This window comes from Hibiscus syriacus, unplaced genomic scaffold (genome assembly GCF_006381635.1).
Source record: "Hibiscus syriacus cultivar Baekdansim isolate YM2019G1 unplaced genomic scaffold, ASM638163v2 tig00111402_pilon, whole genome shotgun sequence".
Lineage (NCBI taxonomy): Eukaryota > Viridiplantae > Streptophyta > Magnoliopsida > Malvales > Malvaceae > Hibiscus > Hibiscus syriacus.
The window spans coordinates 7,244,182-7,269,659 of record NW_024063082.1 but is presented as its reverse complement, the minus strand read 5'-3'; the positions used below and the strand labels follow the sequence as shown (position 1 = coordinate 7,269,659).

The 25,478-nt window shown below is 36.9% G+C and overlaps 2 protein-coding genes and 1 pseudogene across 2 annotated transcripts; 2 read left to right on the top strand and 1 right to left on the bottom strand.

Annotated features, from left to right (window-relative positions):
- Positions 1–6,208: 6,208 nt before the first annotated feature.
- Positions 6,209–8,000, top strand: LOC120162557 (xanthoxin dehydrogenase). The gene is made up of 2 exons (XM_039172698.1): positions 6,209–6,401; positions 7,045–8,000. The coding sequence occupies exons 1-2, from the start codon at positions 6,352–6,354 to the stop codon at positions 7,841–7,843; spliced, it is 849 nt and encodes a 282-aa protein (XP_039028629.1). The 5' UTR covers positions 6,209–6,351; the 3' UTR covers positions 7,844–8,000.
- A 437-nt stretch (positions 8,001–8,437) lies between these two features.
- LOC120161883 (crossover junction endonuclease MUS81-like) lies at positions 8,438–16,420 on the top strand. Its single transcript, XM_039172094.1, is given in 15 exon segments — positions 8,438–8,768; positions 8,955–9,047; positions 9,134–9,214; positions 9,306–9,392; positions 9,495–9,620; positions 9,774–9,999; positions 10,224–10,356; positions 10,463–10,569; positions 10,866–10,999; positions 11,093–11,150; positions 11,538–11,696; positions 14,339–14,418; positions 14,822–15,059; positions 15,688–15,774; positions 16,259–16,420. Coding segments are annotated over 15 exon segments (1,905 nt in total). The 5' UTR covers positions 8,438–8,574; the 3' UTR covers positions 16,361–16,420.
- Positions 16,421–16,568: 148 nt separating this feature from the next.
- Positions 16,569–20,410, bottom strand: LOC120161500 (annotated as a pseudogene).
- Between the last annotated feature and the right edge of the window lie 5,068 nt (positions 20,411–25,478).

The following is a 25,478-nucleotide window of genomic DNA, read 5'->3' as shown; positions in this document are numbered from 1 at the left end:
GTCCCTCGACTCGTGGACGGAGAGAATGCGCTACCGGTTCTGCATCAATCCCACCACAACATCCCTATCCACCAATGATGACGCCCAGCCCTCCAGTTCAGATGCCATCTCTTCAGGGGTATATGCCAAGCCCACCAGTTTATATGCCATCTCCGCAGGGTTACATTCCTAGCCCGCCAGGTTACATTAATGATCCAACATATGGTTCATATGCATCTTATTTGGCTGGTGGTCCTTCTCCACAGACACCTCAATCTCCATCTGGATCACACACATCGATGCCAATATTTTCACATTTTTCTCAATTTTCTATGAGCGGTGGGATTGTCAATAGCACTCCTCCAGGGTCGTTATTTTATACATGCCCTTCAGCGTCATCTACAACACCAGCCGAAGAAAATACCGATGATGATAGTGAAGATGAGGAGACTGAAGAACAAGTTCCACGAAGAAATCCTTAGCGAAATAGACAACCACCGCCATGTGGAACTCATTCGAGAAGATGACATCGGTGATCCAATTTTATTTTAATGTTATTTAAATATTTATATTTCATAAATTTATGTAATTTGGTTATGTTATTTTAATGTTTTATGGTTGTTAGAACAATATTTTTAATGTTATTTTTTTATTCAAATTTAACATTAAATGTTTTTAATATACAAATTATAGTATTAGAAATTTAAAATTAAAATACAAATTATGGTATTCGAAATTTAACATTAAATTCAACTTAATATTCCAATAGTATTCAAAATTAAAAGTTATATTCCAATTATAGTTCACAGTACTTAAATTGAAATTAAATTTATCCATACGTATGATTTTATTCTTAACATATACATTAAAACATATACATTAAAACCAACTTATCACTTCATATTTATTCGTAAAAATATGTTGATGCTCATTCCATACAATTTCAATGTCACGACCAACTTATCATTTCACATTTATTTAATTTATCCATAACATTTTATCCAATATATTCAAACAACCAATTGATCACTTAACATTTATTCAATTTATTCATAACATTTAATCCAATTTATTCAAACTTCACATAATGTTTTAATTTAAGTTATGAACTTAAATTTATCCATATGTATAATCTTATCCTTAACTTGCGCGCCTATTCCAAAAAGAACTTAAATTTTGGTTATAATTTACCTGATTTCACCATCCATCTATAGTTCCCCGGGGGACATGAGTGACATAATAGGGCAATGATAACATATTATCTGACAAAATAATTGAAGGCGCGCCCCCGGGAATGCACTTTCACCACTTTGCCAAGTCCCCTTAGAAATAATAGGTACTGACATGAATAGTGCCCCTGAGGGACATGAGTGACATAATAGGACAATGATAATATATTATCTGACAAAATAATTGAAGACGCCCCCCCGGGAACGCGCTTTCACCACTTTGCCAAGTCCCCTTAGAAATAATATGTACTGACATGAATAGTGCCCCCGGGGGACATGAGTGACATAATAGGGCAATGATAACATATTCTCTGACAAAATAATTGAAGGTGCGTCACCGGGAACGCGTTTTCACCACTTTGCCAAGTCCCCTCAGAAATAATAGGTACTGACATGAATAGTACCCCGAGGGACATGAGTGACATAATAGGGCAATGATAACATATTCTCTAACAAAATAATCGAAGGCACCCCCCCGAGAATGCGCCTTCATGTGAATAGTACCCCGGTTATAGACACTATTATATGAAACATATTATGGACTTTCAAAACAAACTTCAGTTCACAAGCTTTCAAATTCTCAAACTCTAAATTTCTCAAAAATCTCATTTCTCTATTTTCTGAAAATGAGTCATCTTTCTGCTATTGTTTTATATGATGGAGAAATTAAAGAAGCTGAAGTGGGGGTTGTTTTTGAGTCAGATCATTATATCCCCTTAACCTTGAAGAGAAATATCACTCTTGAGGAGTTAATCACAAAAATTTCGTTAAAGATTCGTGTAGCTGGCCGGAAAAGATTATCTTCACTTCAGTATAGATTTCCTACTGAACTTTTTCCACTCATGTATACATCATTTCAGCTTTCCAATGATGATGATGTTTCTATGATGGTTGATGCTCATATGGGGAGTTAATAATCTCTTATTAAAATGTATTACACTTTTATTGAGGTTCGTGCTTCTCGTAGTCTCTCATATTCCTCTCACTTTGGCATTGCATACCATGTTGATCAAGTTGATAGCCCGACGCAACTGATCTGTAATGATTTCACATCATTAATGGCGGATCCAACGCCAGATGTTATGCCATCAAATTCAATAGGAAGATATTCATCAACAACTGTTTATGATCTCAACCCACGTGGCTTCACCAATAATCCATATGGCAACATCTCTTTTACTTCAAGGGGCAGACATTCATCTGCCAATGTTTTCGACTTATATATGGAAATGCCATCGAGATGACAGTCTATTCACATCCCACATGATACAATGGCCACAAGTTCAAGGGGAGGACACGCAAGCGGGAACTTATTTGGCCTCAACATTGGATTATCGGAGGAACCCTCATCTCCACCAGAAGAACCTCTTCGGGATCCAGGTGCTGAAATGGGATTATTCGTTGAACTTGACTCACCACAGTTTAACGTACATTCTGATAATGATGAGGATGACGTTCCGATAAATACAACACCAACCGAACTTCCTGCACATATGTATGATGCTGATTATGATGAAATGTACGAGCCTGAATTTTCAGATCTTCCTGATGTTGGTAACTATGGACTTCAGTCATCAGTTAACGACGATGATTTACATATTGGAATGGAGTTCGCATCAAAGGAGGAAGAAATGATGGCAATAAAGAGTTACAATATTTGTAACTCAGTTCAGTCCCGAGTTTATCGATCTACCACGGAGAAATATGTTTGCTACTGTGTCCAACGTGACAACAGATGTCAATGGATGGCCCATGTATACAAGAGGAAGAAGAAGAACAACTTATGGGAACTAACCAGATACAACAGTCCTCATACGTGTTGCGCAAGAGGTACAAACCAAGATCATCCCAACTTGGAATCCAACATTATTTGCCAAGCAATCATGCCCATTGTGAAGCAAATCTCTCATATAGTTGTTGCAGTGTTGATTTTTGCTATACAGTCACAATATGGAAACACTGTCTCCTATAAAAAAGCTTGGTTGACAAAACATAATGCCATTTGCAAACTTCATGGCGAATGTGATTCCTCTTACAACGAGCTGCCCAGTTGGTTTCATGTTGTGCAAAGACTCAATCCCGGGACAATTGTTGAGTTTGAAACTCAACATCATTACGTGAATGATCGAGTGGTTCGCGATCGCTGCCAATTCTACCGTATCTTTTGTACTTACCCTCAGTGTATTAATGTAGTCAAGTACTGTAAACCAATTGTCCAAAATGATGGTACTTTCTTATATGGGAAATACAAGCAAGTTTTATTATTGGTTGTGGTCCAAGATGAAAACCACAATATTCTTCCTGTTGCATTTGCCCTCGTTCAAGGAGAAGACACTGAGTCCTGGGCTTTTTTCCTTAAAAATTTACGTTTACATGTTGTCACCAGGGAACGAGTATGCATTATTTCAGACCGAGGAGTAGGGATAAAAGCATCAATGGAGTCTTTGGGTACAATGTATAGACCTTCACATGTTCAACATCGTTATTGTGTTCGTCATATTGCTGCAAACTATTACGAAAAATACAAGAAGAACGATGAACGTCAGTTAGTCGTGCGGATGGGTATGTTACTTTTTCCCAATTTTTCTATCATTTTCGTATTACTTATTTATACTTCATATTAACTATTACATATTCCTAATGGCTTAGGTTATGAACTCTTACCTCAAAGGTTTGAGTCTATGCTACAAGAGTTGTTTGGCAAAAATAAGAAGGGGTGCGAGTACATTATGGACATCAACAAAGAAATGTGGACAAATGCATATGACGGGGAGTATCGCTATGGTCATATGACAACCAAGTTGGCTGAAGCAATAAATTCAACCTTAAAGGGGACGCGTCATTTACTAGTCATGGCGTTGGTCCAAACGACTTATTTTCGTTTGGGTAAACTCTTTGCAAAGATCGATGGACAAGCTCTTACTTGGATGCAAAACGACCATATTTACCACCCAAGACTAGTAGCTGATTTATAGAAAAAAATGGTTGCATCAAATGAGATGTTGGTTACAAATTTTTCTCGCACCCGTGAATCGTTTCGTGTAACCGAAATGCCACGTCCGCTGCAAGGGATTAAAGCTAACTCTTTCAGAGTTAATCTGTAAAAGAGGTGGTGCGATTGTGGTTTCTTTCAAGCACTCAAATATCCATGCTCTCATGTCATTATAGCTTGCTCACATTCGCATTTGGACTACAAAAATTATGTTGATCCCGTATACCAACTTTCACAAGTATTCAAGGTATATGAATTTGAGTTTCCGTCCATAGGAAACGAAAGAGACCCAGATGAGATTCAAACTTGGCTTATAATTGTATCAGATCCATTGCTTTTGAGTGACTCAGGTCGTTCAAAATCTACTAGAATACATTGTGATATGGATATTCGGGAGAAGTCAACAGAACAAAAACGATGTGGGCATTGTAGAAACATCGGGCACAATAGAAAAAAAATGTCCAACTCTGTTATCATCACATAACCGTTATCCCTTATGTAATTAATATTCTATTTAAATGAATGTTTTTGTTTCTAATATTTAAATGTAATTGCATTTTCTATAATTTCTCAATGTATGTACACCTAAATAATTTTTTTTAATTTTTTAAATTTTTTTAATGATATTTATTTAATGTAATAATTAATATTATTTATTATAAAAAATTAATTATTAATTTTAAAATATTTTAATAACTCCACCTTCTAAGTAGAGAAAAAATGTTAAATTAAACAAATTAAAAGTAAGACTAAATTGATAAAATATGTAACTATTGAAGATTACATGGGTAATTATACTAATTTTATTAACTTATGCATCAATATTTTCTTTAAATTTTGATAACAAATGAATAGATTGATAACATTTAAATAATTAAGTGATAAAATTAATAGATCGATAATAAAAAATAGATATATAACAATACGTGTAATATTATAATTTCATACATTTTTCCTACAACTACAATAAGATCAAAGCTGATTTTCATCTATTATTCCATCCGATTAATGTCGCGTGAAATGGGTGAATGCCAAAGTCCCTTAAACATATAACACTAAAATCTAAATTCGCTCCACCTTTAACACACATTTAAAAAATACATTCGATAATTCTTAAATTATAATCGAAATACTTTACATAATATATTAATTATTTATAATAAAAATAAAAATAAAATATTTATTTTTAAAAGAAATACCAACGTGGCATTTGATTAAGCAGAACCCACATAAAGCGCATCTCCGGGGATGCGTCTTTCACACGTGGCATCCGACTCAACATAAACCCAGATAAAGCGCGTCCCCGAAGATGTGCCTTTGTGTCACCTCAATCGAAAAGACACTACTTTAGGAAATATTGATCAACATGTGTTAGAATGGTAGAATTTAAAAAAAAAGGGTCCGTTGGGTGAAATCGCCCCCTTCTTCTCAATTCTCATTAATTTTTTTGGAAGTTTGGAATATCTTAATAGTGTGCTATGTTCTATCACTATTATACTACTTTAGAAAGTGTACACTTTCTTTTTATGGATTTCACACTAATAAAAAACAGATACGCTTCCATTTGCAAATATGATGCATGTATTTAAGAATGAATATAATATTTTATATTAACGAAATAAATTTTTAAAATTTAACATAAAATAAATTTATCAAATTATAAGAGAATAAAAATAAAATTTTAATATAAAATATATAATAATTTTAATTTTTAAAAGGACTACTTCCCCGCCTACACGCGTCCATTCTTACATGTGTCTATCCAACTGTCTATTAAGGAACAATACATTTGTCTGGGTGGAACTGTCGTGGAGTTTTCAGTACATTGCATTTTCCACTAAATTCCGGTATCACTCGCTTTAATATATGAACCAGGGCCACTAGTAAAATACGTTAGACAAAAACAAAATTATTTATAACGTTTCCCTTGGGAGGTTTTTGCGCTGTCATTTTCCACCAAAGCAAATTGGGATTCCCTCTCCTCCTCTCATTGGGTTACTCATATCCATTTCTCTTTGTCCTCATTTTTTTCTGCTAAAAACAGTGATGCCCAAAGCTTCATAAGCAAACAAAAGAAAGCCAGGAGGAAAGAGAAGGCAGCGGTTTAATAATATAGGAAGAACTTACTGTTGTTGAAGTGAAGCTCCTGCCATGGCTACTAGCGGCAACAACTCATTGGATTCATCACTGCCCACCCAAAGGTAAACCTTTTCACCCTCTTTTTCAGCTTTTATTTTTTCTTTTACAGGAATTCAGTTTCTAGCTTTGCTGACCCTTTCCGATTCCTTTTAAACATGAATGCTTCACTGATTGTGTCAATGTTGTTTTCCTGCTTGCCTATTGGATCAGTGTCGAGGTTTACTAGGCCTCAAGTATAATTGAGTTTTTGGTTCACAAGTACTATCTTGTGCCGGCAATTAAGTCCTGCAAAGCATGGATTTGTGTCATTCAGTTATTGGTTTATATGAAATATAATAAATTTGGTGGTAAATTGTGTTAAGATCCATATATGTCAAAACCTCCGGCCTGTTGTTTATACTTTCTTTGAGATTTCTTGCTGAATTGACCCCCCCATTTTTGAGTTTTGAACCACCATTTACAATCTATGTTGAATCTGAATTGAGGAATAGAATTGATCTCTTCCTGAAGTGAAATCATGGTTATCCATATGCACAGATGAGATCTTAAACTGATACCAGTAGTTTAAGTTTATTTTTAGTCAAAATTTTGATGTGTTTCTATCTGTTTTAACCTTGAGTGAAATTGTGCTCTACCAATTCAGTTAACTGGCTTACAAATGATTGATAATTGGTTAAGCATGCATTTATTTTTTTCTTTTGACAGATTGGCGGGGAAAGTGGCATTGGTCACTGGGGGAGCATCTGGCATCGGCGAGGGCATTGTTCGTCTATTTCACAAGCATGGTGCCAAAGTCTGCATAGTTGATGTGCAAGACAGCCTTGGCCTCCAAGTCTGTCAATCCCTTGGGGACGGCCTGGACGTTTGCTTTTTCCATTGCGATGTGACAAAGGAGGAAGAAGTTCGGTGCGCGGTCGACTTTGCAGTAGACAAGTTTGGTATGCTCGATATCGTGGTCAACAATGCCGGATTATCAGGTCCACCGTTTGGTGATATCCGTGACTATGATTTATCTGAGTTTGAGAAGGTGATGGATGTGAACGTGAAGGGTGTCTTCATCGGAATGAAGCACGCTGCTAGGATTATGATCCCTCGTGGAAAGGGTTCCATAGTTTCTCTGTGTAGTGTTTCGAGTGTCATTGGAGGACTCGGACCGCACTCATACACAAGCTCCAAACATGCTGTGTTAGGCCTGACCAAGAACGTTGCAGCTGAGTTAGGCAAATATGGGATACGTGTGAATTGTGTTTCCCCGTATGCCGTCCCGACCGACTTGGCTTTCGCTCACTTGCACGACGATGAAAGAACCGAGGACGTGCGAGAAGGTTTTCGTTCTTTCATCGGGAGAAATGCGAACTTGAGTGGGGTGGAATTGACAGTGGATCATGTAGCAAATGCGGTTCTGTTCTTGGCAAGTGATGAAGCAGGGTATATAAGTGGGGACAATCTTATGGTTGATGGTGGCTTTACAATATCAAACCACTCACTGCGCGTCTTTAGATGAGTAATTGTGAAATTCAGATATGAAGTAATTAAGAAAGGTTGATTAGTGTAACTTTGATTGTTGCAGGCTAAGTTCTGTCAGTTCCTTGATAAGAACCTAAATCTATAATATTCCTTTCCAATATATAAATAAAACAGGTGGAATTGTTAATGTAGTACCTTTTATTTTATTTTGTTTAATGATGATATGACATTTTTATTTTTTTCAACGATGATATGACATTATATTATAGTAATTCGTTAATAATAACATTAATTTTTTAATGACAAGTGATCAATACAGAATCAAAATATAATTTTAGGTATGATTTTAAAAATAATAATTTAGTTATCTAAATAGAACTAAAATAATAGTTGGGTGATTAAATATATAGTTTACCCAAATATTTTTCATTTTATCTAGATAATATATTTTTTGAGGTGTTTATCCACTTTGATTTGTAATAACATTTAGTTTATTAAATAAAAAGTATTTAATTAAAAAAATTAAAAAATGTATTTTAACATTTTAAAGTTGGGCTGAAAGGAAAACTACGATCCTGGCCCGGCCATGGAAGACTAAGTTTGAACATAAAACTATTGAATGTAAGCCCAGAAATAAGGTGGCGCGATTTTCTGCTCACTTTCAAATCTCTTCGCACCTCTCTCTTCCCCGCAATCCCCAATTCGAAAAACCTTAAAAAACTCGAACCCCTAGCCTTAACAATTGAGCAAAAACCCAGAAAAAAGGAGATGGAGAAAAATAGGCGAGTAATGTGTCCTGATAATGAGGAACTAGCTAATTACTTGTTGCAAAAGAGGCAAGAGCTGGCCGATAAACCCAAGGGGATAAAAGAAAACACTAACATGACTGTTTCAAAGGCATACAACAACATTTGCAACGCTCAGCATCCCATCAAGACACTCAAAGATCTCAGTGACATCAAGTATCCCCTTCTTTTTTTATCTGATCATTTGCATTTTCAAAGAAAGTAAAGTTGATTTCTTTGGGCTGTTTCTTTTTCTTGGTGTGGGTTTTTGGGTAATTTTCAAAATCTGAATTTGATGTAGTTGGTCTAGCTATTTCATTTCGCAAACATTTTTTTACTTGTCTGGATTATGTTTGTGGATAGAGGTGTTGGGAAATGGATTTTGGTGCTTTTGCGTGGCTATTTTGACGGTGGTTCAGGAAGTTCAGAACCAGAAGAATTAACTAGAAAGGGTACATATTTTTTTGAACTTCTTTTTATGCATTGATCCTCTTGAATTGTTCGATTTTCTTCTTTTCCGATTCTTATTTAATGCATATCTAGGTAAAAAAAACTAAAGGAAACAAACGTTATTTGCCCCAAAAGAATTCAGTGGCATATGCATTATTGATTACTCTATACAGGTATTTATGTTTATCTTCGTGTTAAATGGTTACTGTCACATGTTTTTTCTCTATACATATGAAGTATCGGATGGATATACCTTGTCAATAGGGAGACCGTAGATGGGAATGAATTTATGCATAAGCAGGATCTTATTGATGCAACTGAAGCAAGTGGACTCTCACGGGCGCCTATTATGTATGTTGATTTTTGACATTTAATTAAAATTTTGCTTCTTATTACTTTTAGTGATTTTGGAGCTTGATTGGTGGTTTAAAATCTGGACTTATACATTATTAGGCTGGAGAAAGGAAAAGGGAAACCTAGCCAATTTGGAAGTTCTCCAAGGGACTGGTATAGTGGATGGACCTGCATGTCTACATTGATAAAAAAGGGATTTGTTGTGAAATCAAGTTGTCCGGCGAAGTAAGAATTTTATCTTGTTTATTTTATTCCTTTTGAATGATACCAGACTTTTCCTTCAACTTATTATTAACATTATTTGGTCGGCTGCACGTGCTTGGTGATTAGTGTTTTCATTGGTGTTTTATGTATGAAATGCCAACTTCCTTTTTGCAGATATATGCTGACACCAGAAGGCAAGGAAGCAGCACGTGAATGTCTAATGAAATCTAAAATGGAAGATCCCTTAGAAAATTTGGTTGATGTGGAAAGGCTTTCTCAACCAGACACACAAAATGCATCTGTTCAGAAGTTATGCGATTTGTGTACAGAAGAGACAACTGAAAAGGCTGATTTTCATCGGAAAAAATCCATTGATGTTCCTCTTGATTGTCTTGAAAGGGTATCTGACAATTAAGATTCTTGTAGTTTCTGATTAAAATTCCATTTGATTTACCAACAATTGTAGTTTCAGATTCAAGTGTTAGCCTCTTAGACCATTAAGCATTATTACTTACTGTGGAATTTTATGTTTACTCCTTGTGCTCCTGAACTTTCTAATGTGTACTTTTGTCCTGTTCGCTCTGAGAGTTTTGTACCCCTAACCTCTTGATTTACTTTTTGTAGTGTACTCGCATGGGGTACTCGAAGGAACAAGTTCTTTCTGCTTTTGTTGAAGTCTCTGAAACTTCGAAGAAGAAGGAGATTTCATCACTTTTGCCAGCAGTCTTGTGTCGTCTTCGTGAAGATCAAGTTTATGGTTAGCTACTGTCTATTTGAATATTACTCAATAAATAACTGAGGGAATCTTTTTCATATTTCAAAATTGTGGGACATGATATGATTCCTCTTTTATAAATGCTCAGGGCAAGAAGCTTGTGATGGAGTGCGAAGCACTAGGATTCAATTAAGTAAAGATGGTGGAGATAGGCTGAACTTGTGTACCTTGACCTTGAGGGCCTGTTCTTCCTCTGTATGTGAATTCCAATTCGGTTATCTTGCATCTGTGTCTCAGATATGTCATAATGGGATATGAAGCACGAACAAAAGTTTTACCTGAAAGAAACATTACTAAAAAATGGCCGAGTGAAAAGAACATTTTGATTAGATGTGGCGTCTAGTAAATAGTTCTTCTTTATGACTGCAAGAGCCTAAGGAAAACATTTATAGTTTGAGTTACTATTTTCCCATTTGTCGTGAGTTCTATTTATAACTTGCTTGAAGAGCTGCCATCATCCTGTTTGATATTTGGATATATTATATGTGCAGAGGCCAAGTTCAAATGATCTAAAAGCAGATATGAATGTCTTAAGTATTCCACCTCTGAGCTTTGGGGAGAAGTTTGAGGATGTGTATGAAGTAATTCTAATATTAGATGATCGAGAGCAATTTACCAATCAAGGGTTAGTAACTCCATGTGCTTACCCTTTTGTTTGATATGTGCTTACATGTTTCAACTTCTGGGAAGTTAGCAATGTATGTCTTGTGGCTAACAGTGCACGGTCCAAAAAAATGTTGGAGAAGATTTGCACGGAATTCAAAATCAAAATAAATGTGAGCTTTTGGTCCCTTTTTATATTCCTCACTTTCATCATAATTTTGTAATAAACTGAGACACATGCTTAATTTCTTTATATGTTGATTGCTGAGACTAACAGTTATTGGCCTAAACTCCATGTTTTCTATTAGCTGTCAATTTTCTTATATACATTTAGTGGTTCAGGGCAAATTTTTATCTTATCTTTGTTTTTCTATTACTAATAAAATTGCCAATGCTAATATTTAAAATTAGGCATATTTATGTTTTGTTAATAAGCCTGAATTTCTACTAAATTTCTCAGTGAACTGTCTCTTGTAGTTGACATATGAATTCTTGTTTCTTTGCTGGTATTTCTACATGACATTAAAAATACAGTTATTTACACAGCGACTCTTCTCCAGGTTAGAAGGTTGCCTATAGGAGATGGAATCTAGATAGCTCGCCATAAACATCTCTCCAATGAATATGTTCTAGACTTTGTTGTTGAGAGGAAGAATGTTAATGATTTACGCTCTTCGATACGGGACAATCGTTACAGGGATCAGAAACTAAAGCTTCTGGTATTGATTCTTAATTTCAATATTTCTTGATTTTGGTTTCATAACTGATCTGTTGCTTGAAATGTTCGCAATTACTAAAGTCCCTGTTGATTCTAATGTGGAAAGCTTCTTCTTTGTCATTGGCGGGTAGATTGGTTCTCATCAAATCAGTGTTGTCTTCTTTACCTATCTTCTATCTTTCTTTATTCAAGATTCCATCATCTATTTGTCAAAAGCTAAATTCTATGATGGCAGCCTTTGTATGGGGTGGAGGGAATGAAAAGAAGAAGCTGCATTGGGTAGGTTGGAACAAGATTTGTATTCCGATAAGTGGTGGAGGTTCGGGAGTTGCTGATTTGAATCTTACCAATCGAGCTTTGTTGGGAAAGTGGGTTTGGAAGTTTGCTAATGAGAAGCATTCGATATGGAAGAGATTCGTTTGTACCAAACACAATGTTAGCTGCCATTCTATGGATATTTCCAAGGTCCACTCTCCCAAGGACTCTTGGATTTGGAGGGGAATTGTGAATAACTTCACCAAAGATGATTCTATTGGAGGTTGCCTTAGATCCCAAGCTAAGTTACAAGTAGGGAATGGCATTTCGATTTCCTTTTGGAATGATGTATGGTAAGGGGATTTACCTTTGAAAGTCCTTTTCCCTAGGATTTATGCGCTATCTTCAAACAAAATGTGTAATGTTGCAGATTTTGGTAGTTTTGATTCGAATGGTTGGGAGTGGAATATAAAGACTAGAAGGAATCTTTGTGATTGGGAAGGAGATCAGTTGGTAGAGCTTCTGGATTTACTTAAAGACATTAAATTAATTGATTCAGTGGAGGATTGTTTACTTTGGGGCGATGCAGGTGAGGGGTTGTTTTCGGTTAAGGAGTGCAGGAAGTCTCTTTCAGCTTATAAAGATGTTTCTTTTCAGTGGAATAAATGTGTGTGGTTGGGTTTAGTCCCTCCTAGAATCGAGGCTTTCCTTTGGCAAGTATCTCATAAAAAAGTTGAAGTGAGAGTGGAATTGAAGAAAATGGGGGTTCCAATTGGGGATGATTTTCTATGCTCTCTATGCAATTCATGTGAAGAATATGTTCAACATCTTTTTATTGCTTGCCAGGTTTCGTGGGACTTATGGAACAGAGTAATTGCCTTTTGGGGTATTTTGTCAGTTTTACCAGGTGATCCACAATCCCTTCTAAGCTCTTGGTCTGATTTGAGGCCTTATTCAACTCTGTGGAAGTTAATTCCAGGGGCAGTCTTATGGTCGATTTGGAAAATCAGAAATGAAATAATTTTTGAAAAAGTTAAACTAGACAGGTTCATGTTGTTCTTCACTGTTCGGTTCAGATTAGCAAAATGGTTCCTAGCAAAGTTTTCGAATTTCTCTACTCAGGTGGATTGTTTGATTGGTGATCCTTCACTTGCTGATGATCTTTCGGTTTTTAAGGAGTTGAATACGCCTAAGGTATGTTGGACTCCTATTGATTTTTATAAGATGAATGTGGATGGAGCAGTTAGTAGAACCGGGATGAGTGCTGGTATTGGGGGTATCATGCGAGATTGGAATCGATCTGAGCTTATTTCCTTTTCACAGAATGTTGGTCCTAATCCTATAATTCTAGCAGAATTGAAAGCTATCAAGAAAGGCATTGAAGTCTTTGTCGCCTCGGTTTGGGTTTCGAAGGGGAGACTGATTGTGGAAAGTGACAGCAAGCAAGCAGTGGATTGGATTCTTGATCAAGCCACAGTTCCTACATTCCTAAGTCAGTTTGTTAAGGACTTAATGTCTGTTGTATCTTTGCATGATATTATTGTGAGGTGGATTCCTAGGAGCTGTAACTGCGAGGCTGACAAACTAGCTAAGGAGGGAATTGGGTGATGGTTATTTGTGTTCCCCTGGGTTTGAGTGTTTAGCAGTAGGGTTTTTTTTTGGTGTTTGTTAAGTTTTATGTAACTCTTAGGAGTTCTGTTAAGTCTTATGTACTCCGTTTGAAATCAACAAAATTGAGACACTCTTGTCCTCCTTCCGCTAGTTGGTTCTTACCATAGGGTTAAGGACCACTAAGAGGGAGGTTTTTAATGAGGTCTCCTATTCCTATAAAAAAATGCTTATAACCAGATCCTTTGAAGTTGCAATTATCATGAAGGTGTTTTCATGTTTTAGTTGATGTTGACTTCAAAGTTTAGTGTTTATGGCCTTAAGATGGATTACCATTATTAAACAATTCTCATAAACATAAATTTTCCAGAAGTCATTAGCCTTTAGGGATCCTTGATTTTCTTTTTCCTTATTCTTTTCCTAAGGAGTCATCGCTGTATGTTGGTTTGTTTTGGTTGGGATTTATCATTGGTTTCTTCCTTATGGCATCACTTGTATTATGTTTGTTTAAGTTGTGCTAGTTTCCAGACACGTTGTTGTTCTAGCAACTTGATGCATGTCTTTTGCATGGTCTTCTCAACCAATTATTTTAACTTTGAAATTGTTTAATGGATTGCTAGTCACTCTAACCTTTTCTTCTGTAGGCCAGTCCTTTGCGCTTCTATCTTCAAATATATATTTTATTAGAGTTGCTGCAAGTTTTTGTTTATGCTTACTTCTCAACTTAAGTTTGATAAAAATATGCCATCGTGACAATTTTTTTCCTTTGCATTTTGTAAGAGATCTGGACTTAAAAAGTTGATATATCTTGTGGAAGGTGACCCAAATTCTTCAGAAGCTGCTGAAAGCATCAAAACTGCGTAAGATTTTTAAAAGATATGCTTTTAGCGATGAGTTTTCTTTCAACTAGGTTTTAGTATGCATCTTTTACTTCACAAAAGGAGCATTTGGTGTTGCATATTAAAACTTGTCTCCTTGCTGTATATTTCTGGAATGTTATTTTTAGAGAGAGTAATCAGTCCTACATCTAAAAATCGAACTATGCTGATTTTCTGTAATAGTGAAGGGAAACCAATCCCTCCTCCCCCGAGTTCCTATGAGATTGTCATTTCAAAAGGATTTTTCTAGGGTGTTTTAATTGTTTAATTGGGGTAATTGGGCCTTATTCTTTGATAAGGGAGATCATGCACCAACCACAAGCCCCAAATGCTTGGGTGCCAAAGAATTATATTTCTAGCCTTACTCTTTTCTTACTTTATGCAGGTGCTTCACAACAGAGATTCTAGAGGGGTTTGATGTTCAGAGAACAAGCGGTTTACATGATACCCTGAGGAAGTATGCTTATCTTACTCGAGCAATAACTCAATATTACAAACAGCACATGCCTGAGGATGATTCTAGATTGAATGGGGTCTGTCCCTCCTTTAGTGAATTTATCCGAAGGTGCCAAGAGCTGGATAAAGTGACAGTCAGTGATGTATTTTCCATTCAACTTATGCAGGTATAGCTGTTCTTTCATTAAGGGAAGTTCATTGTTTTGTAATAATGTAGCCTGATTATATGATGTCCTGGAACTAGCATAATCTTCTCTAATATGGTTATATTAGTTAGCAATAGATTTTGATAATCTGCTTTAGGATGTTGGTCTTATCCTTTTAATATTTGATTGTCTACTTTGCTGGATGATATTACATTAAAGACTTCGTTTTATCGTTCCATTGTGGATATCTAGTGTTATAATCAAAGGAAATAGAAGGAGAGGGAAAGAATAAAAAAGGTAATCAAAGAGAAATCTGATTATTGAATTTAGGAGATTATTGTAGTATAAACTGAGTTGCTGACTTCTAATAAGACTTTTCTGCTAGAGATAAAATTCTTTCTTGAGATAGAGATTACAAAGACACCTAAGACTTGTCCTTTCTTATCATAAAAGATTCCTGAACAAACAAGATTTCTACACGGCTGATTCTAACATGTGGGATTTACATGCTAACCATGAACCTGGTTCATTTGGGGGCATAAATAATTATGTTGATGCGTTACTTGAATACCCTTCAAACTATAAAAAATAGATGGTCGTTGTCAAATGTTTGACCTTGTTGGTAACTCGTTGTATCATTTAACTACAGGTGTCACAGGTAACTGAGGAAGTTGCCATAGCTGTTGTCGATTTGTATCCAACATTAGTGTCTCTTGCACATGCTTACTCTCTTCTTGTGAGTACCCTTATTCCTTTTTCTATGTTGGAGCTGGGAACTCTATATGAGAAAATTAATGGTTGTTAGGCTAGGAATTTGCACTTCCGAGTTTAAGAAGAGGCATCCGCATCACAAGTTCACAACCAAGTCATCCAACTGCATAAAAAGAGTGCCTTTAGTTCGTAGTTTAAAAAGTAGAATTAAAAGTTATAGAACCCTAAGACCTAACCTGGTCTACCTGAACATTTTATGCCCATGATAATACATACATGCGTGCAAACATGCACATATGCCTACATAACTACATGCATACATACGTACACTGAAAATGGATTGATGCAATATAATCTTGACTTACGAGTCACTGGAAATTGAATTGTCGGGCTCTGATTTTGAATCGAACGCACTGCCAAATTTCTCTACGGATTTGCATTTTTTTGTTCATTGAATTTTTGTTTGTCTATGAATTCTCACATTGGTCCATTATTTGTTGCTTGGGAAGGAGGGTGATGTCTGTGCACAAGAAGAGATGCTTAGGAAGCAGAGTAACAACGTGGTGAGCTCAGTTGCTAGTAAGAATATTTCTCGGTTTGTTTGGGGTTGAATTCACTTTGGCGCATCTCTTTGATATTGTAAAATCGAAATAAGATTTGTCTTCATTTAAATATTTGGCTGAATCGTTGTTTATTTGAAGTACTAATAAGATTTGTTTCCATTAAATTACTATTTTGCCTTTTGCTAAACTCTTATATTAAACGTACAACAATTAAATTACTAACTATTTATCTTATAAATTAATGTTTTCATAATATTTAGTTTTTGGTGATGTGGAAGCTGTCAATGACACTTCTGCTTGTTGAATTCACAAACTGCAAAAGGTGAATAAATCCACGAATTAGCAACAAAAAGAAAAAGGGAAATGCATTTATTACAAGATTAGCATGTTACCGACCTCAAGCATTAGCTCATTCCTTGTTGCATGTGCTCTAACATAACCATATTCAGATATCCTTATCAAACTCCAATCTGATACCTGTTCATCAACCATAATTTCATGCCGTGATTTTCTCTGGTTTAACCAAATAATATTCTATTCAGACGAAATGTTCAATCATCGGCTTACAAATGGTGAGAATTTCTGGATACTGAATCCAGCCATTCCAACAATAGCATGCACTGGTGCTTTGTAGTTACCATTATCATACGTGTCTACCCCATTTTCATCTTTCTCTGGCATTGCCAGGCACTGACAGTTGGAAATGGAACAAGTCCTCTCATAGTTATGAACATGTCCGAAAAGGACGAGATCGACCTAGTTCATTGTTTTCAAACCCCAGTCACTCGCTGCCTCAAACAACAACCGAATCGATCGACAAATGATGAAACTCATAAGGAAATTTAATTTTACCTTGTTAGCCAGGACTGGTTCTACAACATTACGGAACGAGTCATCAACGTTGCCTAGAGTGCTGCTATACATTGCCTATGGCTGCATTTTGCAAATATTGCAGCTGATGTAACAATCTTAGCAAATAATCATAGAATTTGATCGATCAGACCTTAACTCACCCTGTAAAGATTAGCCAAGGTGTCTTCGATCTATCAATGGACGCCATGTCCTTTGTCATCCATTGGTGCTATGAAAATTTTGAAACCATGTCAATTACATATACTGGTATACATACATATATCTAAATAAAGTGTAATATCATTAGAAACCTGCTAAGAATTTTGGGTCCAATCGTGTTCTGTTGAAATGACAGCGAAGTGAACGGGGCCTTGTTCTATGGCATACCATGGCTTATCCTTTGCTGCGGTTGGCATTTGGAAATAGGTCTCGTGAGGAACTCCGCATTCTCCACCGGAGTCCTCATTCAGATAATGATCCCCTGAACCTGCATAATCCCTGAAATGTGGGGATGTTAACTTTGCCATTGTTGAAGAGAAGCTGAAGTTTCCATTCATTAATAGGATCTGCTAATACGCCAGAAATGTTACCTCTCATGATTTTCGATCGCCGTCATGTAGGAAACCGTAAAAGCTAACGGGCTTATAAGATTAAGGAAAAACTCCCATTCAACTGGGAAGCCTGTTGCATAGCTTATGTCCCCAATGTGAAATATGGAGTCTATGCTGCCATTTTTAATTTCTCCTTCCATTGCTTTTACCACTGATACAGATCCTGGCTGTACCACAATGTTATAAGCCACATTAGCGCATTACAGTGATAGCATATATTTTGCCCCATTCAAATTCTCTTTCAGGTATACACAAATCTTTCGAAATTCTAATTATAAGTTTATTCAGATTTAAATAAAAAAACTTTTAAAATTTTAAAATACATTTTGTAGAACTAATATCACATTGAATTATATCTTTACCTGAATGTAGTGCTCAATAGAAGCATCAAAAGGAGCCTTTCCCATGTCACCAAAAATAAAAAAATTACGTTCATCTGATCCTCCAGCTGGTGGTGTATGGAATTCAATTTCTTTACTCCATCCAACTGCATCACTGAATCATAAAATACAAGAATAATTTGCTTCAAAGACTTGAAACCCTCAAATTCTCTTCCTATTAGCAATTTTCTGAATGTCTTTCACCTTTATAGGATCAAAATGTCACCCCACTACCATTACCAAGCTTGTATCAACAACAAATTTTGAGTGGAACTATTCAAATTACCATATAATCATGTTCCTAATATGTGTGTACCTTCCATATTTGTAGTTGGAGATGGTTGAAGGTTGGAGTCCTGTCATCACTGCCGTGTGTATATAACCAGGGTCATGCCACCCGAAATCCTAGGCCGGACTTGGAATAAAAGGAGAACCTATCATTCAACCACACATGAAGAAATCATTCACGAAACTAAATTAAGCAATGAATATGATGATCTTGAAAGAGTAATACTAATTTGGAACTCACTACACATATCTTCTTGAGAAAAAGTTGTAACTTCTGATATCTGTGATTTCCCATTCCTATAATTCACTCGCTGAGGCTTACTATCCCCACTTATCCATGTTAACCTCATCTGCACCATTATAACAAAATTACCCGACTTCGTTATTTGAACTCCGGATAAGTGTCAGATATAAGTATGTCTAATACAAATATATTAAAATTTTCTTGAATGTTTTCATATATTTAGGAAACCATTGTTCCAATATGAATCAGATACTGATGTTCCATGCATGCATGGGGGTGTAATTACCGAAGTTCCAGATGAATCAAAGGTGGAGAGATGTCCATAGAGTGGCGCAGTGGGATTAGAAAATTGGAAGGGAAGGGTCCTCCTCAAAATGCAAGGGGTAAGGAAGCCACCGGCGAAGAACACGAATTCGATGTCCGTTCTTATGTTTATGACATAAAAAGTTACGGTGGCACTGCATGTTCTGATCTCACATCTTCCGTTTTCATTATATTTTCTGCATTCTTTCTTCTCGCAACTTAGATAGTCTGGATCGCTGCTCGCATATATTGCCTGCAAACTCTTAGATATATATATTTTCTTATTAATATAGAGTGATTATAGGGTAGTATTTGTTTTAAAGATTCAACATTTGACAATGAAGGCTCAAACACCCCATAGACATCATGCTCAAATCTGAAAACTCGAAAGATAACAACTATCCCTTAACCACTGAGATCGTTTGGTTGAAAAAACGATGATATATTATATAAGTATATCCTTTAGTTATGGAGGTATGAATTGGAATGAAGTCCTTCCCTAATAAAGCCTACAATCAATGCTTCCTTTTCCCTTTAAGCTACGTCTCTTGTTACCGAATCATCACTTCACGTCAACATCTTTTCTTCACATTCATTTTATAATTATATGACGATATCCATCACAACACCGGTGAAGATCGTTAAATCATGGACAGATATTCATGAAAATGACTTTTGTAACGCCCGATTCAAAGGGTATGAAAGGGTTTTGGTTTGGTTAGTTCATATGATTAAATTGTAGTTTTTATTAGTATAATTTTCTATTTATCTAATTAAACCAAGGATCGATGACCTCATCGGTTAAAATATTAATGTAAAATAAAAAACTTGTAGTTTACTTTAATTGAAGTTTTTAATTTTTGATTTAATCTGCTTTAATTTTTAATCATTATTGAATTAAATTAAAGATGAATGATATGATTGATTTAAATATCAATTTAATTCCTAGTACACCGTCTAAGGATGAATGATTTTAATTTAATTCTTTAAGTAATTAGAAAATAAATATCAACAAACTCTAAAGTATATGATTAAAAGTTTTTCTTGTTCACACCTCGCCTCACCCTATTTTTAATATAAAATATCATATATATATATAAAGTTGGCAACTTAACACCATGAAAGCAATTAATGAAAATATTCCTTTTCTTTCTGGTTTGAGCTATTCAATAATACCAAAATTTGCGTACCTTGACAGGATAATGGCAAAGAAGAGGGAGGTCACTAATGTCACCAGTTTGCACGTAAAATGATTTACTTCCCAGACAATCTCCGGTGCTGCATTTATTCAAAGTTTGAAACATACGTCAAATGTTTGAATACTAACATTAATTTCGAGAAAAGGATTCGGATCAGGACATTGCAGCAAGGTTCTTCTATTGATCACGCGAAAGTCGGATATCACGGTGGAATTCCGATGTGTTAGGAAATAAACCGAGTACGAGTAATTTCCCTATAATCAGATTAGTGAGAATGCGAAATAAAAGCGGAAAAATAATACCCGAAATTGATAACGGAGTTCAGCCAATTGTGCTTACGTCTCCGGGCTGCTACAGATATTTTACTAAGAGAAAATTTATAGGTGTTTACACAACACACTTGATAGAGAACTAGAAGATTTTGGGATGATTTTAAAGCTAAATGAGCTAGGGTATTTATAGTTGAAGCTTAGGACTAATCTTGTAAATACCCTAAAGTGTGCAATGGCTAAAAAGGTAATTAACCCATTTACAATTTCAATAAAATATTAGGGCACCGAATTCGGTGCCCCTTTTGCTGAAAATGAATGTGCTGTGCCCCCAATTTTGAAAATTTCTGCTGAAAACAATTCAGTTGGGTCCCACATTTGATTACTTTCAACAATCTCCCACTTGAAGACTGATTTTAATATGTCTTCACACCTCGATCAGTGCAGCAACATTTCTAGTCTTGTTATTCTAGCATGCCAACTGAAGCTGAACACAACTTCAGTTTGTCTATGGTCACCGTCTTTGTCAACATGTCTGCCGGATTTTGAGCTCCACTAATCTTTTCAAGTTTCAAAATCCCATCTTCCAGAAGAGACCGAATAAAATGATATCTCAATTGTATATGCTTCGTTCTGGAATGAAAAGAAGGATTCTTTGCTAGATGGATAACACTTTGATTGTCGCAATACAAAACATTGTTTTCTTGTTTCTTGCCTAACTCTTCCAAGAAACTTTGGAGCCAAACCATCTCCTTGCTGGCTTCCGTAACATCGACATATTCTGCTTCAGTTGTGGAGAGAGCAACTATCTTCTGTAGTTGAGAAACCCAACTCACTGCAGTACCTCCTAGAGTATAGACATACCCTGTAGTGCTCCTTCTGATGTCAACATTTCCGGCTAAGTCAGCATCTACATAGCCTGTCAGTATCATATCTCCATCTTTGAAACAAAGTGCTTTGTTTGTGGTACCCCGCAGATATCTGAGGATCCATTTGACTGCTTCCCAGTGTACCTTGCCTGGATTATTCATGTACCTGCTAATAGCTCCCACTGCATGAGCAATATCTGGTCTGGTACAAACCATGGCATACGTCAGACTTCCAATTGCTGAGGCATACGACACCTTCACCATGTGTGTACGTTCTTCCTCCGTCTTTGGTGATTGGTCTTTGGAGAGTCTGAAATGAACACCTAAAGGTGTACTTACTGGTTTAGCATCTTGCATGTTGAACCTGGAGAGTACTTTGTTGATGTACTCAGCCTGTGATAACATCAAAGTCCCCGACTTTGTGTCTCTCTTGATCCTCATCCCAAGAATCTGCTTTGCAACGCCCAGATCCTTCATAGAAAACTGCTTCGACAATTTTTGCTTCAAGTGTATAATCTCTTGCATGTTTGAGCCTGCAACGAGCATGTCATCAACGTACAACAATAAAATAATGAAGCTATTGTCGAAGCTCTTGATGTAGCAACAATGATCTGCTTGGCATCTGGTAAAACCACTGCTACCCATGAAACTATCGAACTTCTTGTACCACTGTCTAGGAGCTTGTTTTAAACCATACAAGCTCTTCTTCAACCTGTATACCAGGTTTTTCTTGTCTGCCTCTATGAAGCCTTCTGGCTGCCTCATATAGATTTCTTCCTCCAAATCACCATGAAGAAAAGCTGTCTTTACATCTAACTGCTCAAGATGTAAATTCTCTGCAGCTACAATTTTCAACACCAGTCTGATTGTAGACAGTTTTACTACTGGAGAGAAAATTTCATTGTAGTCAATACCTTCTTTTTGCTGAAAACCTTTGACTACCAATCTTGCTTTGTAGCGTTTGCTCCCATCGTGCTCTTCTTTGATCCTGTAAATCCACTTGTTGTGGAGCGCTTTCTTGCCTGGTGCTAATTCAGCTAATTCCCACGTCTGATTTGATATAAGCGAGTCCATCTCATCTTTCATGGAAGACTCCCACTTGAATGAATCATCCACCTGCATCGCTTCATCATAGCACTCTGGTTCACCATTGTCAGTCAGCAACAAGTAGTGCAAAGAAGGCGAATACCGTTGGGTTGGTTTAGGAATTCTTGAGGAGCGTCTCAGTTCTGGTGTGCCTGGTTCTTCCTCTTGAACTGCTTCAGGACTGATCTGAACATCATTTCCAGAAATCTCCTCGAACTCAGCAAATTCCTTTGTTTCAGCTTCAGTATTACTTGATTCTGCGGTTGACCTGTCTTTGTACATCACATTTTCATTGAAAATAACGTCTCTGCTTCTGATGATCTTTCGATTTTTGTAGTCCCAAAATCGGTAACCGAACTCATCACCACCGTAACCAACAAAGACGCATTTGTTGGACTTAGCATCAAGTTTACTTCTTTCAGCAGAGTTTATGTGTACATAAGAAATACAACCAAACACTCTTAAGTGTGAAAGGTTTATTTCTTTTTTGCTCCAAGCTTCCTCTGGTATTCCGCCATCCAAAGGAACTGAGGGCCCACGGTTGATCAGGTAAGCTGCAGTGTTGATAGCTTCAGCCCATAGAGATTTGGGCAATCCGGCATGTATCCTCATGCTTCTGGCACGTTCATTCAGAGTTCTGTTCATGCGCTCTGCTACGCCATTCTGCTGCGGTATTATGGGAACTGTTGTCTCCATCTTGATCCCATTGTTTACGCAGAAATCTCTGAATCTAATGTCTCTGTACTCTCCTCCATTGTCAGACCTCAACCGCTTGACTTTCAAACCAGTCTCATTTTCCACCATGGCCTTCCATTTTCTGAAGGTATCAAAGACTTCTGATTTCTTCTTCAGAAAATAAACCCATACCTTCCTTGTTGAATCATCGATGAAGGTGACATAATATAATGAGCCTGCAAGAGATGGAACTGAGGATGGTCCCCATACATCAGTATGAACCAATTCTAACATTTCTGCCTTTGAAGTCTTGCCAATCTTTGTAAAGCTGACTTTCTTTTGTTTGCCAAAGATGCAATCCTCGCATAGTCTGACATCTACATTCTTTAGATCCGGCAGCTTCCCTTTTGACAAAAGGGTCTTCATCCCTTTCTCGCTCATATGGCCAAGCCTTTGGTGCCATAGGTTTGATTTTCCGTCAGCATCTGCTACTGCAATGATATTCTCTAAATTCGAGGTTACATAGAGAGTACCAGTCTTCTTACCACGAGCAATGACGAGTGCTCCTTTGGTAATCTTCCATTCACAGCCTGAAAAGGTTGTACTATAACCTTCTCCATTAAGCTGTCCAACAGAAATCAGATTTCTTTTGAGGCCAGGAATATGTCTCACTCCTGTCAGCTTCCAGGTGGTCTGGTTTGGCAGCTTTAGTCGGATGTCTCCTTTTCCGACGATCTTCAAGGTTTCATCATCAGCAAGATGAACCTTCCCAAAATCTCCACTGATATAGTTCTCCATGATTTCTTGGCATGGGGTGGAGTGGAAAGATGCCCCTGAATCCAAGATCCATGATTCAATCGGACTGTTGACGCTTAGAATCATGGCATCACATGTCTCCTCTGTCATGTTGGCAGATTCCTGTGCGCCGGTATTTTTCTTCGGTGCTCGGCAATCTCTTTTGAAGTGACCGTTCTTGCCGCAATTATAACAGGTAAAATCTTTATTTCATGTTCTTGATTTTCCCCTTCTGGATTTCGATCTGCCACGATTTGAATTTCTTTCTGAAGTTATCCCTCTGGACTCCGTGTGCAAGGCTGAGGAGGTTGATGCTTCACCCGATTCTCTCCGTCGAATTTCTTCGCTCAATACCAGATCCCGAACATCGTCGAATTTCAATTTGCTGTTCCCCGACGAGCTGCTGACTGCTGTAACAGTAGCATTCCAACTGTCTGGTAGAGATGATAAGAGAATTAAAGCTCGAACTTCATCATCGAACTCAATTTCCACTGAACTCAACTGGGTTGTGATTGTGTTGAGTTCATTTAGGTGTTGTGCCACCGATGCCCCTTCCACCATCCGCAAATTGAATAATCGCCTCATCAAATGAACTTTGTTTGAGGCCGATGGCTTCTCATACATACTGGAGAGAGCAGCCATAAGACCCGCCGTGGTCTTTTCCTTTGCTATGTTGAAAGCAACATTGCGGGATAACGTCAGTCGGATAACTCCGAGGGCTTGTCTGTCGAGAAGAGCCCAGTCTTCATTCTTCATGCCCTCTGGTTGTTTTCCTGAGAGGGGTTGATATAGATTTTTCTGGTACAGAAAATCTTCAATTTGCATCTTCCAAAATCCAAAGTCCGCACCATCGAACTTTTCAATTTTCACCTTCCCTTCGTCTGCAGCCATCGCTCCCACTCGAATCTGGCTTCGTTTGGATCGATTCTGACAATTTCTGCGAACCGCCGTGTATTAGAACACCTCCGTCGACAAACTCGTATCGTCGACCGAATTTCATTATTCACGAAATTTACTATTCACGTGAATAGTAACCCAAATAGTAACCTCGCAAAAAATTGACAGAATTCACAACAACAAAATCTCTGGTACAAGTTGTTAGGAAATAAACCGAGTACGAGTAATTTTCCTATAACCAGATTAGTGAGAATGCGAAATAAAAGCGGAAAAATAATACCCGAAATTGATAACGGAGTTCAGCCAATTATGCTTACGTCTCCGAGCTGCTTTAGATCTTTTACTAAGAGAAAATTTACAGGTGTTTACACAACACACTTGATAGAGAACTAGAAGATTTTGGGATGATTTTGAATCTAAATGAGCTAGGATATTTATAGTTGAAGCTTAGGACTAATCTTGTAAATACCCTAAAGTGTGCAATGACTAAAAAGGTAATTAACACATTTACAATTTCAATAAAATATTGGGGCACTGAATTCGATGCCCCTTTTGTTGAAAATGAATGTACTGTGCCCCCAATTTTAAAAATTTCTGTTGAAAACAATTCAACTAGGCCCCACCTTTGATTACTTTCAACACGATGTACGAACGTTGAGGTGACAACCGAGTGATGTAACCGGGACGGAGAGAATAAA

Coding starts and splice junctions, on each gene's coding strand:
- LOC120162557 (XM_039172698.1), top strand. CDS start 6,352: ATGGCTACTAGCGGCAACAACTCATTGGATTCATCACTGCCCACCCAA. Junction 6,402..7,044: donor TCATCACTGCCCACCCAAAG/GTAAACCTTTTC, acceptor TTCTTTTGACAG/ATTGGCGGGGAAAGTGGCAT.